The following is a 16,821-nucleotide window of genomic DNA, read 5'->3' on the forward strand; positions in this document are numbered from 1 at the left end:
AAGAGAAATAAAACAGTTTTAAAAGACACAAGCGTTTTGTTCTTACTTCCGGTTCCCGGATTCCTTCAGCACTCTTTATCTAAGCGAAGCAGACGCTTATCCCGTCAGCACTGCGAGACAACCTCCCACCCTTTGCTGGGGGGATAATGTCTGCTGATCTACCTAGTGCAGATATGAGAAGGATAGGACGAGTCCCCAATTGACAATTCTAAATTCCCTTGTCGTATAAACAACCTTTTATGAAGTCTAAGAACACTGTACGCTGTTTACTTAAGAAGTACCGTAATGGTACGCTAGTTGCGTAACGATCGCTCAGCCGTAGGCGAGACGCTCAAGCGTCACGTTCGCTCACGGCCCAGTGATCACAGGACACGATATTGGCTATGACTAGAGTAATGATTCGCTATGGCGTAGCGGACGCTCGAGACCACGAGGAGATCACCAGCGGCGCAGACGCTCACAACGCTATACCTTTATGTCTAAACCTTATACCAATGAAATACACGGAATACCTTAATGTGAATACAGGGTGTAAGTGCAACCTTGTGTAACCTGACTAACTACAAAGCTGCTTGAGCGTCACCGACGCTCAAGTGAACACTTAACACTATAGGAAATACACAGATACTGGTTTAGGTTCCAAAGCCTATTAACTGTATTATATCTAATATACTTGTAAAAAGGGGATAACAGTACAAATGATACACTACAATATAACAAAGACTTCCTAACCAAAATACAATACTATCTAATACAATACAATACTAGTCTAGGGGAGATACGAGAGAAAGAGAAGGGAAAGAGAGAGAGAGAGACGGAGAGAGATGAGAGAAATTGGCTCACAGAAAGACAATGATTACGGAGAGAAACTTACGCACAAGGGTAAACGATCGCATGCGCCTGGACATCCAGCACCCGATTTTCAGCAATGAGAACCGTTGAAGAGTGAGAGCTGGATGTGGTCGGCCTGCCTATTTATGCCCCACACACAATGCAATCTCATAGTCCCTACAATCCCATTGTCCATTGGATGAAGGAATTCGACCCTGTATCACAACAAAAGGTCATAGGTTGATTCATACAGGTGGGCTGTGACGATTTCAAACAGCTCAGGTGGGTGGGGAACTAAGTTTCCCGCCGCATACCTGAGTATGAGTAAATAGTAGAAATGGACATAAACTTCTTATGTCCATAACTATTCGCACGAGCGATTAATACGCTCCAAACCAACACCGGAATATTGCTAATTAAATACTCTTCCGATGGGTACCAAACACTGCTGTATGATTCCTGTTAGACCCTTCGTACGATACAAAGAGGGATTCCTTAGCTCAGGGACCTTCTATATTAACCAAACTTTCAGAAACTATCAAAGGGACCATGATCTATAAACTACATTAATTGTGAAAATATGTAACGAATGAGTCGCACGCTACGACTACATAAACTCTACCGTAAATACGCATACCGCGCCTGCGAGTGCCCGCTATTGCGGGTATGCGCCTTCACGGGAGAGCGTACGCATGCGCAGCGCGGACCAGTGTGCGGTGCAAATATGGCAACGTGCATAGAGACATTTTTCTGACTTTGACAGGGGAGAAAAAACTACCAATAGTTTTTCCCCCATCTGAAGAATTAAATGAAGTGTGTGAAGAAGCGTGGGCTTCCCCCGATAAAAAATTGGTAATTTCTAAAAAGTTACTAATGGCGTTCCCTTTCTCGCCAGAGGATAGGTCACGTTGGGAAACACCCCCTAGGGTGGATAAAGCGCTCACACGCTTGTCAAAAAAGGTGGCACTACCGTCTCCGGATTCGGCCGCCCTAAAGGAGCCTGCTGATAGAAAGCAGGAGGCAATCCTGAAGTCTGTATATACACACTCAGGCATTATACTGAGACCAGCGATTGCTTCAGCATGGATGTGCAGTGCTGCAGCTGCGTGGTCAGATTCCCTGTCGGAAAATATTGACACCCTAGACAGGGACACTATTCTGCTAACCGTAGAGCATATAAAAGACTCAGTCTTATACATGAGAGATGCACAGAGGGAGATCTGCCGACTGGCATCTAAAATAAGTGCATTGTCCATCTCTGCTAGGAGAGGCTTATGGACTCGGCAGTGGACAGGGGATGCAGATTCGAAAAGGCACATGGAAGTTTTGCCTTATAAGGGTGAGGAGTTATTCGGGGATGGTCTCTCAGACCTAGTTTCCACAGCAACAGCTGGGAAGTCAGCATTTTTGCCCCATGTCCCCTCACAGCCTAAGAAAGCGCCGTATTATCAGGTACAGTCCTTTCGACCCCAGAAAAACAGGCGGGGAAAAGGCGGGTCCTTTCTGTCCAGAGGCAGAGGTAGGGGAAAAAAGCTGCAACAAACAGCAGGTTCCCAGGAACAAAAGTCCTCCCCCGCTTCTTCCAAGTCCGCCGCATGACGGTGGGGCTCCACAGGCGGAGCCAGGTACGGTGGGGGGCCGCCTCAAAAATTTCAGCGATCAGTGGGCTCGCTCACAGGTGGATCCCTGGATCCTTCAAGTAGTATCTCAGGGGTACAAGCTGGAATTCGAGGCACCTCCCCCCCGCCGTTTCCTCAAATCTGCCTTGCCGACAACTCCCTCGGGCAGGGAGGCTGTGCTAGAGGCAATTCACAAGCTGTATTCCCAGCAGGTGATAGTCAAGGTGCCCCTACTTCAACAAGGACGGGGTTACTATTCCACACTGTTTGTGGTACCAAAACCGGACGGTTCGGTGAGACCCATTTTAAATTTGAAATCCTTGAACACACACATAAAAAAATTCAAGTTCAAGATGGAATCGCTCAGGGCGGTTATTGCAAGCCTGGACGAGGGGGATTACATGGTATCCCTGGACATCAAGGATGCTTACCTGCATGTCCCCATTTACCATCCTCACCAGGAGTACCTCAGATTTGTGGTACAGGATTGCCATTACCAATTCCAGACACTGCCGTTTGGACTGTCCACGGCACCGAGGGTGTTTACCAAGGTAATGGCAGAAATGATGATACTCCTTCGAAAAAAGGGAGTTTTAATTATCCCGTACTTGGACGATCTCCTTATAAAGGCGAGGTCCAAGGAGCAGTTGTTGGTCGGAGTAGCACTATCTCGGGAGGTGCTACAACAGCACGGATGGATTCTAAACATTCCAAAGTCACAACTGGTTCCTTCCACACGCCTACTGTTCCTGGGGATGGTTCTGGACACAGAACAGAAAAAAGTGTTTCTCCCGCAGGAGAAAGCCAAGGAGCTGTCATCTCTAGTCAGAGACCTCCTGAAACCAAAACAGGTATCGGTGCATCACTGCACACGAGTCCTCGGAAAAATGGTAGCTTCATACGAAGCAATTCCATTCGGCAGGTTCCATGCAAGAACTTTTCAGTGGGACCTCTTGGACAAGTGGTCGGGATCGCATCTTCAGATGCATCGGCTGATAACCCTGTCTCCAAGGACCAGGGTGTCTCTGCTGTGGTGGCTGCAGAGTGCTCATCTTCTAGAGGGCCGCAGATTCGGCATACAGGACTGGGTCCTGGTGACCACGGATGCCAGCCTTCGAGGCTGGGGGGCAGTCACACAGGGAAGAAATTTCCAAGGACTTTGGTCAAGTCAGGAGTCGTCCCTACACATAAATATTCTGGAACTGAGGGCCATTTACAATGCCCTAAGTCAGGCAAGGCCCCTGCTTCAAAACCAGCCGGTACTGATCCAATCAGACATCACGGCAGTCGCCCATGTAAACCGACAGGGCGGCACAAGAAGCAGGATGGCGATGGCAGAAGCCACAAGGATTCTCCGATGGGCGGAAAATCACGTCTTAGCACTGTCAGCAGTGTTCATTCCGGGAGTGGACAACTGGGAAGCAGACTTCCTCAGCAGACACGACCTACACCCGGGAGAGTGGGGACTTCATCCAGAAGTCTTCCAACTGTTGGTAAACCGTTGGGAAAGGCCACAGGTGGACATGATGGCGTCCCGCCTCAACAAAAAGCTAAAGAGATATTGCGCCAGGTCAAGGGACCCTCAGGCGATAGCTGTGGACGCTCTAGTGACACCGTGGGTGTACCAGTCGGTTTATGTGTTCCCTCCTCTGCCTCTCATACCAAAGGTACTGAGAATAATAAGAAGGCGAGGAGTAAGAACGATACTCGTGGTTCCGGATTGGCCAAGAAGAGCTTGGTACCCAGAACTTCAAGAAATGATATCAGAGGACCCATGGCCTCTACCGCTCAGACAGGATCTGCTACAGCAGGGGCCCTGTCTGTTCCAAGACTTACCGCGGCTGCGTTTGACGGCATGGCGGTTGAATTCCGGATCCTAAAGGAAAAGGGCATTCCGGAGGAAGTCATTCCTACACTGATAAAAGCTAGGAAAGAAGTAACCGCAAACCATTATCACCGTATTTGGCGAAAATATGTTGCGTGGTGTGAGGCCAGGAAGGCCCCTACTGAGGAATTTCAGCTGGGTCGTTTTCTGCACTTCCTACAGTCGGGAGTGACTATGGGCCTAAAATTGGGTTCCATTAAGGTCCAGATTTCGGCTCTGTCGATTTTCTTCCAGAAAGAACTGGCTTCACTGCCTGAAGTTCAGACATTTGTAAAGGGTGTGCTACATATTCAGCCCCCTTTTGTGCCTCCTGTGGCACCTTGGGATCTCAACGTGGTGTTGAGTTTCCTGAAATCACATTGGTTTGAGCCACTTAAAACTGTGGATCTGAAATATCTCACGTGGAAAGTGGTCATGTTATTGGCCTTGGCTTCGGCCAGGCATGTGTCAGAATTGGCGGCTTTGTCATGTAAAAGCCCTTATCTGATTTTCCATATGGATAGGGCAGAATTGAGGACTCGTCCCCAGTTTCTCCCTAAGGTGGTATCAGCTTTTCACTTGAACCAACCTATTGTAGTGCCTGTGGCTACTAGGGACTTGGAAGATTCCAAGTTACTGGACGTAGTCAGGGCCTTGAAAATTTATGTTTCCAGGACGGCTGGAGTCAGGAAAACTAACTCGCTTTTTATCCTGTATGCACCCAACAAACTAGGTGCTCCTGCTTCTAAGCAGACTATTGCTCGCTGGATTTGTAGCACAATTCAGCTGGCGCATTCTGCGGCTGGATTGCCGCATCCTAAATCAGTAAAAGCCCATTCCACAAGGAAAGTGGGCTCATCTTGGGCGGCTGCCCGAGGGGTCTCGGCTTTACAACTTTGCCGAGCTGCAACTTGGTCAGGGGCAAACACGTTTGCTAAATTCTACAAATTTGATACCCTGGCTGAGGAGGACCTTGAGTTCTCTCATTCGGTGCTGCAGAGTCATCCGCACTCTCCCGCCCGTTTGGGAGCTTTGGTATAATCCCCATAGTCCTTACGGAGTTCCCAGCATCCACTAGGACGTCAGAGAAAATAAGATTTTACTCACCGGTAAATCTATTTCTCGTAGTCCGTAGTGGATGCTGGGAGCCCATCCCAAGTGCGGATTGTCTGCAATACTTGTATATAGTTATTGCCTAACTAAAGGGTTATTGTTGAGCCATCTGTTGAGAGGCTCAGTTATACTTCATACTGTTAACTGGGTATAGTATCACGAGTTATACGGTGTGATTGGTGTGGCTGGTATGAGTCTTACCCGGGATTCAAAATCCTTCCTTATTGTGTCAGCTCTTCCGGGCACAGTATCCTAACTGAGGTCTGGAGGAGGGGCATAGAGGGAGGAGCCAGTGCACACCAGATAGTACCTAATCTTTCTTTTAGAGTGCCCAGTCTCCTGCGGAGCCCGTCTATTCCCCATGGTCCTTACGGAGTTCCCAGCATCCACTACGGACTACGAGAAATAGATTTACCGGTGAGTAAAATCTTATTTTTCCTAGAGAACAGTGTAACGTACCATTTCGTATACAGATACAGCCTACAGCACTTTAATCAGCAGAGGCTGCTCGTGAGTCTTATGGGCCCTACACACAGACCGATCCGCCGCAGAGCTGCCCGACGGCCCTGCCTCGCTTACTTCCTACGATCAGGCCATGTTCCGCTTGCTCACACCTCATGTAATCCCCCCTCCCCCTAGATTGTGAGCTCCTTGGAGCAGCGCCTTCTTCACTTCTGTTCTCACAGCCCTCTTCTTACACTTCAATTACAGCTCTCTTCTACTCAGCGATAATCTATACCCTCATCTTCTCTCGTTCATTTCTTCCACTGACTGCCCGGCCCTAGATGTACTGCTTTGCATCTCAGCTGAGAATTGTGGTGCTAATTGTTATCTGTGCTGTTATAGTTTCAGTTACTTTAAAGTTCTGTGGACCTTGTATTGTTCTAATGTGTGCCATATGTATGATGCTGCGAACCCCTTGTGGTGCCATATAAATAAAATGTAAAAATAATAACAAATTCCTTTATTCAGCCAATTATAAATTAGACAAAACTAAGGAGAAAAAAAAAAAAAGGGCTAAATTTACTATACGACACTTTTTAGCTAAAAAATTTAAAGGACCAATTAAACTGAATACATCACACACCGTTTCGTACTAAATATACTGACCCCTTTGCCAAAACCTCTGAAGATAGAGTTGCGTTTATGGTCTACAGAAAAAAAAAAAAAGTAAAAAAAAAAAGGGAAGGAGGAGCAGTTCCTTTACACTAGTATTGTCTAGTACCTATGGAAACTTACAAACATACTGTTAGTGGGGACCCGATCAGAGATCACATATGGATTTCTATAAAGCCACATTTCCTCCGGCTGTATCACTCGTTGGAAAGGGTGCATCATTTCTGTCAACCTATGGAGCAGAGAGGTGAGAAAAAAAAAAAAATTATGAACTACATTTTTACAGAAGATCTACATTAAGGGGTCAATTCAATTCAGGACAAAGGGCTCGAGTTGCCAATGCAATGGCACCTAAAATCGCACCCCTTGTAGTCTGCAGTCAAAAGTCATCGAGTCTGGTGGTCCCGTAGGCGCAACATATAGCCGCACTCACGGGAGACAAGAACGTTGCCCCTAATTAGTAACCGTTTGAAAAAAGAATTTGTCCATGGAGTTCAACCTGTTAGTGATCTCCTACACTTATATTTTTAAGACTAATTTTAACTGTAGTGAATGTTTAGCTGTTATGTCAATTCCTCTTTTTGTCATTTTATTTTATTACTATATAGTGCTTGATTTACCCACCATAACAATGTATATCCTTATCCATTAGGAATTTATCTAGCCCATTCTTAAAAGTAACGTCCGAGTCCGCTATTACTACTCGCTCAGGCAGGGAATTCCAAATGCACATCGTCCTTACTGTGAAGAAACATTTCCGTCTGTGTGCGAAATCTCCTCTTCTCTAACTTAAGCAGGTGTCCACGGGTCCTTTGTAATGTTCTTACAAAAACAAATCCCCCGTTAGCTGTGTATTGACCCCTTATATATTTGTAAATGTTAATCATGTCCACTCTTAATCTCCTTTTTTCCAGTGTAAACATGCCTAGCCTATCAAGCCTTTCCTTGCATTCTAGCATCTCCATCCCCTTAATTAATTTGGTCGTCCGTCTTTGAACCTTTTTTAGTTCCAGGATATCCTTTTTGTAGTACGGTGCCCATAGTTGTGCACAGTATTCGAGATGTGGCCTCACTAGTGATTTATATAATGGGATTATAACACTCATCCCTTGCATCAGTTCCCTGCTTTATGCATTCTAATACCTTGTTTGCCTTTTATGCTGCATTCCTACAGCTAAGTTTGTTATCTATGTGAACACCTAAATCTTTTTCCAGTACAGAATTCCCTAGTTTCTTCCCATTTAGTACGTAGGTAGTATTTGTTCTTGCTACCAAAGTGCATTACCTTACATTTGTGTACACTGAACTGAATTCTCTATTTTGCTGCCTATGTTTCCAATCTAAATAAGTCGTTCTTTAGAGACTTAGCATCCCCCTCCTAATTTATAACTGTCAGGCTCTGTCTAGTTTGTGTTCCCGGAGAGGGCACTAGTGGGTCAGTGGAGATGGGATGGAGAAAACGAGGAGGCTGGATAAGATTTGTGCGCTGTGTTGTTTATTTAGCAACTGATTCAAACAATATGGCAGCAGGAATACTGATGACAACAGAAAATATGCAATTGTGGGTGGAACCGCGTGGAAGCTGAAAGTTTATGGCAAAGTCTGTGATGTGGGTAACAATCGATCAGGGGACGATGTATCGGTATGGGAACTGATGGTTCCTGGATCGTGGAGCACAGCAGGGATGATGGTGGGAATAGCGAGCCAGGTAACCGTTTGCAGGAGACAGGAACAAATGGTTTAAATCCTCAGTGCAGGTTGGAATAACACTGGCAGCTTGCAGGCTGACGAACAGGTGTAGGTTAACAAGATGCACCTGGAGGAGAGTCTCTACTGCAGAGGGCTGGAGCACACTGTAGTTGGATAAGGTGTGAAGCTGATCACAGGTACCCGGGTTGCTGGTGCTTGTGGTTCCACGGTAGTGCAGGACCAGACTGGAAGGCAGAGCAGGTACAAAGAGGAACTGGAGAACGGAGCCAGGGACACAGGTCAGAGGAATGACACGAAGTCCAAGGCAAGGACTGACTCACCCTGCTGCTCCTGATATACCCCCCAGTCTGCAGGTATTGGTTGGGAGTGAATGGGAGGTGCGGCCAGGCTCTGGATTGGCTGATGCGGAAGAGCTGACGGGGACTGTCATGGCAGCGCCCATGCAGTGGTTTGGCGGGAATGCGGCGTGCATTCACGCCTGCTGACAACAGGAGTGTCCTTAGGCCCAGAATAGCATTTAACGACAAGGTGACCAGTGGCAGCGAGACATGGGAGCCCCAGACGGAGGTTGCACCGGCGGACAGGTGCAGCTGCAGTAAGTCGATTCCTGACAATAACCTTACAGAGTTTGGCATCTGCAAAAATTTACACTGTACTCTAGACCTACTTCTAGATAATTTATGGGGGAAAAAATGTTAAATACTGGTCCAAGTACAGACCCTTGTAGCACAAAAATTGGAACGTTTTTCCAATTGGACTGAAGTACTATTTACCACCACTCACTGCTCCCTTTTATCCAACCAATTTCTAACCCAAGTGTATACTGTGCTCCCTAGCCTAAGTTCTCTTAATTTGTAGATAAGTCTCATGTGAGGTACTGTATCAAAAGCTTTAGCAAAGTCTAAAAAGATTATATCCACCTCTTTACCTTGATCTAGGTTTGCACTAGCTGTCTCATAAAAGCTTATTAAGTTAGTTTGACATGATCCATCTTTCACAAATCCGTGTTGGTTCCTATTAATAACCTTATTGGTTTCAAGAAGCTCATGTATTCAATCTCTTAAAATACCTTCCAGTACTTTCCCCACTATAGATGTAAGACTTACTGGTCTATAATTACCCGGTTCAGATTTACTTACCTTTTTAAATATCAGCACTACTTCCGCAACACGCCGGTCTTTGGGGACCATGCCTGATGTAAGAGTCATTGAAAATTCAAATATAGGGGTCTTGCTAATTCAGAGTGTAGCTCCATGATAACCCTTGGGAAAATTCAGTCGGGACCAGGTGATTTATTAATCTTAATTTTTTTATTTTAAATCTGTCACAGACTACGTCCTCACTTAAATAAGCATTAAGCAGTGGGACAGAATTGCGGAGGTTATGCGTCAATCCCACCGTCTGGTCCTCTTGTGAATACAGGTAAGAAAAACCATGATTAATTTTTCTGCTATGTCATTGTCTTTGATTAGGACGCCCAATTTGCCTTTTAAAGGGCCTATACTCTAATCTTTTGCTGTTGATGAATTTAAAGAACTTTTTGGGGTTGGATTTACTTTCCTTTGCTATTAGCTTTTCAGTTTCTATTTTAGACGCTCTGATTTCTTTTTTGCATATTTTGTTACAATCCTTATAGTACTGTAATGACTCCGCCTTCCCATCATGTTTATACTTTTAGAAAGCTCACCTCCTTTTGGCATTAGTTCCTTAATCTTTGTTAAGCCACATTGGTTTGGAATCACTCCTTCATTGACCCCTAAAAGTAAAACCGAGTTGGAGGAGTAGCATAAAGGTTCTGTAATTACCTATTCATATGGGAGAATGGACTTATCAGTGATGCACATAATTTGTGGATCCTGCACAGTTAAATTTTTGTACTTATCTCCCCCCCCCCCCTCAAAACAATGATAGACGGTGCTCCATAGTGCGAAAAATATAAAACAAAATCAGTAGTCTACCGGCATGTACTAGTCACATCGCACTGCAACTATGACACAATGTGGGCAATTCAATTGTTATGGGTGTCTGACACCCAAACAATTGTAGCTGACAATCAAATCCTGACAAAGGTACGCAAGTGCTGATAGACACGCTACAGTCAAACCTAGGGGCTACCAGACATGTGTCTAGCTGCTGACTAGCTATTAGCTGGTGGTCATAATAATGTGACTCAACAAGTCAATGCTATTGCTGAATATGTGCCTGATTTACAGCTAGAGAAGACCAAACATGTACCTGCATCTACAATATGCCAAGTGCTGGTCTGCAAGGGTCACATTTGCATGAACCCAGTTACTGAAATAGCCTAGACAACAAATCCTTTCCCAACCCAATTCCACCTATTTGGTCAGAAGAGTTAGGCATCCAAACAGCACACAACTTATTTTCAGAGCTTAAGCAAATTCATGCAATATAGGCTACAAAAACTCTTCATTGGTCCCTATTCCCTGCTAATCTGGCTTCTTTCAGTCCTCTATGGCAACAAATATTGTGATTAATTCTCCATAGAGAGTACATACACCTGGATGGTATATATGGCCACACCTCTAGGTGTGTTGTTTTCTCATTCTCCCCAAATTGTAAGATCTTACACAACACGCCATAATACTCTTTAAAGAGAATGACTAATGCCATGAAGGAGTCAAGGAATCTAGAGTAGCAGCTATAAGTTTCCAGTTTCCATTTCCTCCTCCAACAAGTACGCAGTGGGGTTATGATAAAGCTGACTCCACTATTGGTGGGTTCCATATGAAGATGAGCTTGACAATAACGTCTAATCCTTCTCAGTTCATGGAAGAAACCATAGCTTTAGTAGTTGTGCATTCATACTGCCATTTCTCCTTTCTTGACAGTGTACAGTGAGTATAGAAAGCAGCAGTTTTTCCATCTAGCACAAGATTTAAGACCTCACATTTCTTAATTGCTTTTCTACATTTTATACTAACCATATATAAAAAGGAAAGTCATTTGCTTTCTTTTTCATTCCTGGATTTAGGGCATACAGTAATGAAGGAAGAACAAAATCCTGGTCCATAGAATTGAAAAATAACCTTAGGTAGAAAAACAGGGTTTGATCCAAGAGATACCCGTGTCTTTATTTAGGATAAGAATGGACTCTTAGTCAGCATACCGATGGACGGGATCCCACCAATGGAATACTGGTGTGGTAGGAGAGCCCCCTCTGTGGGTGTCCATGACACCCATAGAGGGAGAATTCTGAGACACTCCGCGCTGGTATACTGCAATAGCAATCAGGAACGTAACAGCGTAGTGAGACTATAAAAAAAAAAAAGTAGTCTTGCAAAGGCTCAGGCAGATTCTGAGTGTCTCAAACACCAAAATTTAGGACTCAGGGTGCCAGAAGTGGGTGAAATAAAGGTTTCATCTTCTTGCCTGGCAGATTTTCATGACATCTTCCTTAACCGCTAGCTTTTTACGCAGCGGTGATCTTAGAGCAGACATTTGGACCTTGAGGGTACTTCTTGCCAAGCTTTTATAAAGACCATCTTGAAAAAAAGTTTAAGTATTGTCGATATTGATGGAATGTTTGGTCTTATTAGGTTTCTTTCAGCCCCTGAATACAAGATAACATGACTTGTTGATAGCTTCTTTCTTTTCAATAGGATGAAAAACACATTTGCTCAACAGCCAGGCTATGAATCCGTACAACCTTGGTATGGGTAGCATATCCGACCAGGATAATCCAATTATCCCATTCAACCTGATGGCGATTGAGAGGTGCTGCAAAGAGGAATGAGCAAAAATGCCCAAAGATAGGTGCGCCAAGCTTGTGGTATCATATTCAAAAAGACTTGAGACTGTAATTGCTGCCAAAGGTGCATCAACAAAGTATTGAGTAAAGGCTGTGAATACTTCTGTACATGTGATCTTATTTTTTTTTTTTTTTAATAAATTAGCAAAAATCACAAAAATAAAAAATGTCACATTGTTATGGGGTAGTGTGTAGCATTTTGAGGGGAAAAAGCATAATGGAGAATGCAAGTTCAGATGGGAAGCGATTACTCCTTTCAGTGCCACCACCAGCCTTGTTACTTTCCTCTACCCCTGTGCAGTTTTTAGTTGTGCTACTTAGGTTCTTTTTTTTTCTATTGTGGTATTGGTACCAGCCTTCCTTAGAATACTACACTGTTAAGATTATCATCATTTATTTGTAAGTAGCCAGAGGAATCAAAGGGACAAGTCACATGTGCACAGGTTAATACAAGCAAATTAACAGTTTCACACAAATACAAAATTATAGTAGGTCATTAGCATAATTATGTAGCCAAGACATAGCTTACAATCTATAGAGGGGAGGATCAGACTGCTTGGGCATGGTTTCAGCACTTCTATGTAACTGGGAATGCTGCCACTACCTTTTAATACCATTGGGGTATCACTATGGCAGAAGAGATCTGGCACAACTGCTGTATGGCAACGCAGCAGGAGGACTCTATTACAAGCAGATGCCTCCTGCTGCAGTAGTGATTCGACCTGCGCCCGTGATGGATCAGTCACTCACCATTGGGCAGCTTGCAGAACCCATAGTAATATGAAAGCCATCCATTACAGAGGCCAGGAAATCTCCATGCAACCACAGACCCACGGTCTCTTCCCTCACCCTAAATAGCAGCTACACGCCTCAATTCGGAGAAGTGGCAGCTATCGTCGCCACCTCCCTGATCCTCAAATGGCATCAGCCTGTCAATCACTGACAGTCTGATGCCGGACTGCGTGCTACGTCACAAGACCCATTCACACATGCGCAGAACAGGTCCTACGCATGCACAAAGAACCGATAATCGGTACTTTGCGCATCCCGCCACAGATCCTTTGGAATCTGAATAACCCCCATAATCTGAAGTTATTCTAAAAACAATCAATTTAATATTGTTGCATAAACCCTATTCGAGAGACAGACTGCCTGTATATATCCAACATGCATTTTTCGTTTATTTTGTTTTTAAACCATAAGGAGGCGAAACCGCTAATTTGCTAGGATCTAGTGCCTCGAGTATTCGTTAACCATGAGAGAGGTCACTAGATTCTGTGTAATTAGTAGGCTGCATTCACATTTTGTGTAGGTGGTAGCACACACAGATAGTAGGACTCACAGAAAGATTCCTAGCAGCAGTACCCGGATGCAGAATTCAGCTGCAAAGCCTTCCAGGATCCTCTTGTTCATCCTGGTGTTAAAGGTCAGAGCCTGTAAAAGTAAGAAACAGCTGGTAAAATACCTCATTGTCCACAGCCCCAGAAATGTACATACCTGCCCTTTATTTATTTACAGTTTCTTATATAGTGCAGCAAATTCCATTGCGCTTTACAATTGGAAACAATGATATAACAAAACTGGGTAATAAACAGTCATAGAGGTAGGAAGGCCCTGCTCGCAAGCTTACAATCTATAGGGAAATAGGCATTAATACACAAGGATAGGTGCTATCTATTGCACAGTTGTCCACCAGATTGCAAAGGTTCTTGGTGGTCTGTATGATATGGTCACACAGCAATGATGAACCGGGGACTGGAGGAAGGGTGAGAAGACATGTGAGGATATGTGTGGACTGTGCAGAGTGGATGCAATTTGATAGGACGGTTTATGAAAGTTATGTGGGCGGTTCTGGAATTTGATACGCTTGCCTGAAGAGGTGAATTTTCAGGGAACGCTTGAAAGTTTGGACACTAGAGAAGAGTCTTATTCTACGTGGTAGGGCAGCCCACAGAGTGGGTGCAGCCCGATGAAAGTCCTGCAATCGTGAGTGGGAGCGAGTAATGAGAGACACAGATCTTGGTTGGGAGATATTTTGAGATAAGTGAAGTGATGTACGTTGGTATAGTTTGGTTAATGGCCTTGTGTGCGAGTAAAAGTATTTTATATTGAATACGGTAGAATATTCTATTCTTACTCAGAGAACCTGGTAGCGAGACATTGTGGGGTTTATTGAATGAACTAAATCAAAGTCACAGGTTAACAGGGATATGTGTTGTGGAATTTAAAGAGGCTTATTGTTTTATATTTTTTATAGCAAAACCTGGTGCGTTTGTTTTAAAAAGGAAAATGAATGCATCTTTAAATGCCATTTTAGCATCACAAAAAAAACAAAAAACAAAAAAAAAACACACACAACTTGTTAAAATTAGACCCGATCACATTTCTGCCATAGCCTAAATTTCATCTCACTTCATCAAGGGTAAAAACCTGGATACATTATTAGAACCCTATTACGCTAATACTTTGAGATCAAGATCACACAGGAATGAAACCCTAATAAACACATTTAGAGGGTGTGGCCAGACAGCCCTGGTGGCCACATGGACAATGGCGGCCGTGGCACTGAAGGGGTTAACCCCTAGTGCCCAGCACCATTAGGAGGACAATGGGCGCTTGTCGCCACTTTTAAACTGTGCACTGGCGCTAGGCGCCAGCTTTAAATGTGTTGTGGGTGCTAGGCACCAGGTATTTAAAGTAAGATTTTACTTACCGGTAAATCTATTTCTCGTAGTCCGTAGTGGATGCTGGGGACTCTGTAAGGACCATGGGGATAGACGGGCTCCGCAGGAGACATGGGCACTTTAATAAAGAATTTAGGTTCTGGTGTGCACTGGCTCCTCCCTCTATGCCCCTCCTCCAGACCTCAGTTAGAGAAACTGTGCCCAGGAGAGCTGACAGTACAAGGAAAGGATTTTGGTAATCCAGGGCAAGATTCATACCAGCCACACCAATCACACCGTATAACATGTGATAACAACCAGTTAACAGTATGACAAATAACAGAGCATCAGGTCAAACCCTGATGCAACCATAACTTAACCCTTATTGAAGCAATAACTATATACAAGTATTGCAGAAGAAGTCCGCACTTGGGACGGGCGCCCAGCATCCACTACGGACTACGAGAAATAGATTTACCGGTAAGTAAAATCTTATTTTCTCTAACGTCCTAGTGGATGCTGGGGACTCCGTAAGGACCATGGGGATTATACCAAAGCTCCCAAACGGGCGGGAGAGTGCGGATGACTCTGCAGCATCGATTGAGCAAACACAAGGTCCTCCTCAGCCAGGGTATCAAACTTGTAGAACTTTGGAAAAGTGTTTGAACCTGACCAAGTAGCCGCTCGGCAAAGCTGTAATGCCGAGACCCCTCGGGCAGCCGCCCAAGAAGAGCCCACCTTCCTAGTGGAATGGGCCTTAACTGATTTTGGCAGCGGCAATCCAACCGCAGAATGAGCCTGCTGAATCGTGTTACAGATCCAGCGAGCAATAGTTTGCTTTGAAGCAGGAGCACCAAGCTTGTTGGAAGCATACAGGATAAACAAAGAGTCTGTTTTCCTGACCCTAGCCGTTCTGGCTACATAAACCTTCAAAGCCCTGACCACATCATGTAACTCGGAATCCTCCAAGTCAGTAGTAGCCACAGGCACCACAATAGGTTGGTTTATATGAAAGGATGAAACCACTTTCGGCAGAAATTGTGGACGGGTCCGCAATTCTGCTCTATCCGCATGGAAAACCAGATAGGGGCTTTTATGTGACAAAGCCGCCAACTCTGACACACGCCTAGCCGAAACCAAGGTTAATAGCATGACCACCTTCCACGTGAGATATTTCAACTCCACCGTTTTGAGTGGTTCAAACCAGTGGGATTTCAGGAAACTCAACACCACGTTAAAGATCCCAAGGTGCCACAAAAGGGGGCTGAATATGCAGCACTCCCTTTACAAACGTCTGAACTTCAGGTAGAGAAGCCAACTCCTTTTGAAAGAAAATGGATAGGGCCGAAATCTGGACCTTAATGGAACCCAATTTTAGGCCCAAATTCACTCCGGACTGTAGGAAGTGAAGGAAACGGCCCAGCTGGAATTCCTCCGTAGGAGCATTCCTGGCCTCACACCAAGCAACATATTTTCGCCATATACGGTGATAATGTTGAGCTGACACGTCCTTCCTAGCCTTTATCAGCGTAGGAATGACCTCATCCGGAATGCCTTTCTCTGCTAGGATCCGGCGTTCAACCGCCATGCCGTCAAACGCAGCCGCGGTAAGTCTTAGAACAGACAGGGCCCCTGTTGCAACAAGTCCTGTCTTAGAGGAAGAGGCCACGTGTCAACTGTGAGCATTTCTTGCAGATCTGGATACCAAGTCCTTCGTGGCCAATCTGGAACAATGAGTATTGTTCTCACTCCTCTTTTTCTTATTATCCTCAGCACCTTGGGTATGAGAGGAAGAAATACATAGACCGACTTGAACACCCACGGTGTCACCAAGGCGTCTACAGCTATCGCCTGATGGTCTCTTGACCTGGCGCAATACCTCTGTAGCTTTTTGTTGAGGCGGGATGCCATCATGTCCACCTGTGGCAGTTCCCACCGACTTGTAATCTGTGCGAAGACTTCCTGATGAAGTCCCCACTCTCCCGGGTGGAGGTCGTGTCTGCTGAGGAAGTCTGCTTCCCAGTTGTCCACTCCCGGGATGAACACTGCTGACAGTGCGCTTACGTGATTCTCAGCCCAGCAAAGAATTCTGGTGGCTTCCGCCATCGCCACTCTGCTCCTTGTGCAGCCTTG

General features: G+C 45.0%; 1 protein-coding gene and 1 long non-coding RNA gene across 7 annotated transcripts in view; one reads left to right on the plus strand and one right to left on the minus strand.

Moving 5' to 3' along the window:
* LOC134936484 (uncharacterized) overlaps window positions 1-12,205 on the plus strand; it is a 90,286-nt gene extending 78,081 nt beyond the window's left edge. For all 5 annotated transcript variants that reach the window (XR_010180500.1, XR_010180499.1, XR_010180498.1 and 2 more), the window contains exons 3-4: window positions 9,584-9,675; window positions 11,877-12,205. This is a non-coding gene — a long non-coding RNA (uncharacterized LOC134936484). The remainder of the gene's footprint in view (window positions 1-9,583; window positions 9,676-11,876) is intronic.
* The window catches only part of PLPP5 (phospholipid phosphatase 5), an 88,043-nt gene that overhangs the window by 33,257 nt on the left and 37,965 nt on the right, over window positions 1-16,821 (minus strand). For both annotated transcript variants that reach the window (XM_063931533.1, XM_063931534.1), the window contains exons 2-3: window positions 13,368-13,459; window positions 6,667-6,775 (exon numbers count right to left, since the gene is read on the minus strand). In XM_063931533.1, coding sequence (XP_063787603.1) covers window positions 6,667-6,775; window positions 13,368-13,438 — 180 coding nt within the window. In that variant the 5' untranslated portion in view covers window positions 13,439-13,459. The remainder of the gene's footprint in view (window positions 1-6,666; window positions 6,776-13,367; window positions 13,460-16,821) is intronic.

Source organism: Pseudophryne corroboree, chromosome 6 (genome assembly GCF_028390025.1).
Source record: "Pseudophryne corroboree isolate aPseCor3 chromosome 6, aPseCor3.hap2, whole genome shotgun sequence".
Taxonomy (NCBI): Eukaryota; Metazoa; Chordata; class Amphibia; order Anura; family Myobatrachidae; genus Pseudophryne; species Pseudophryne corroboree.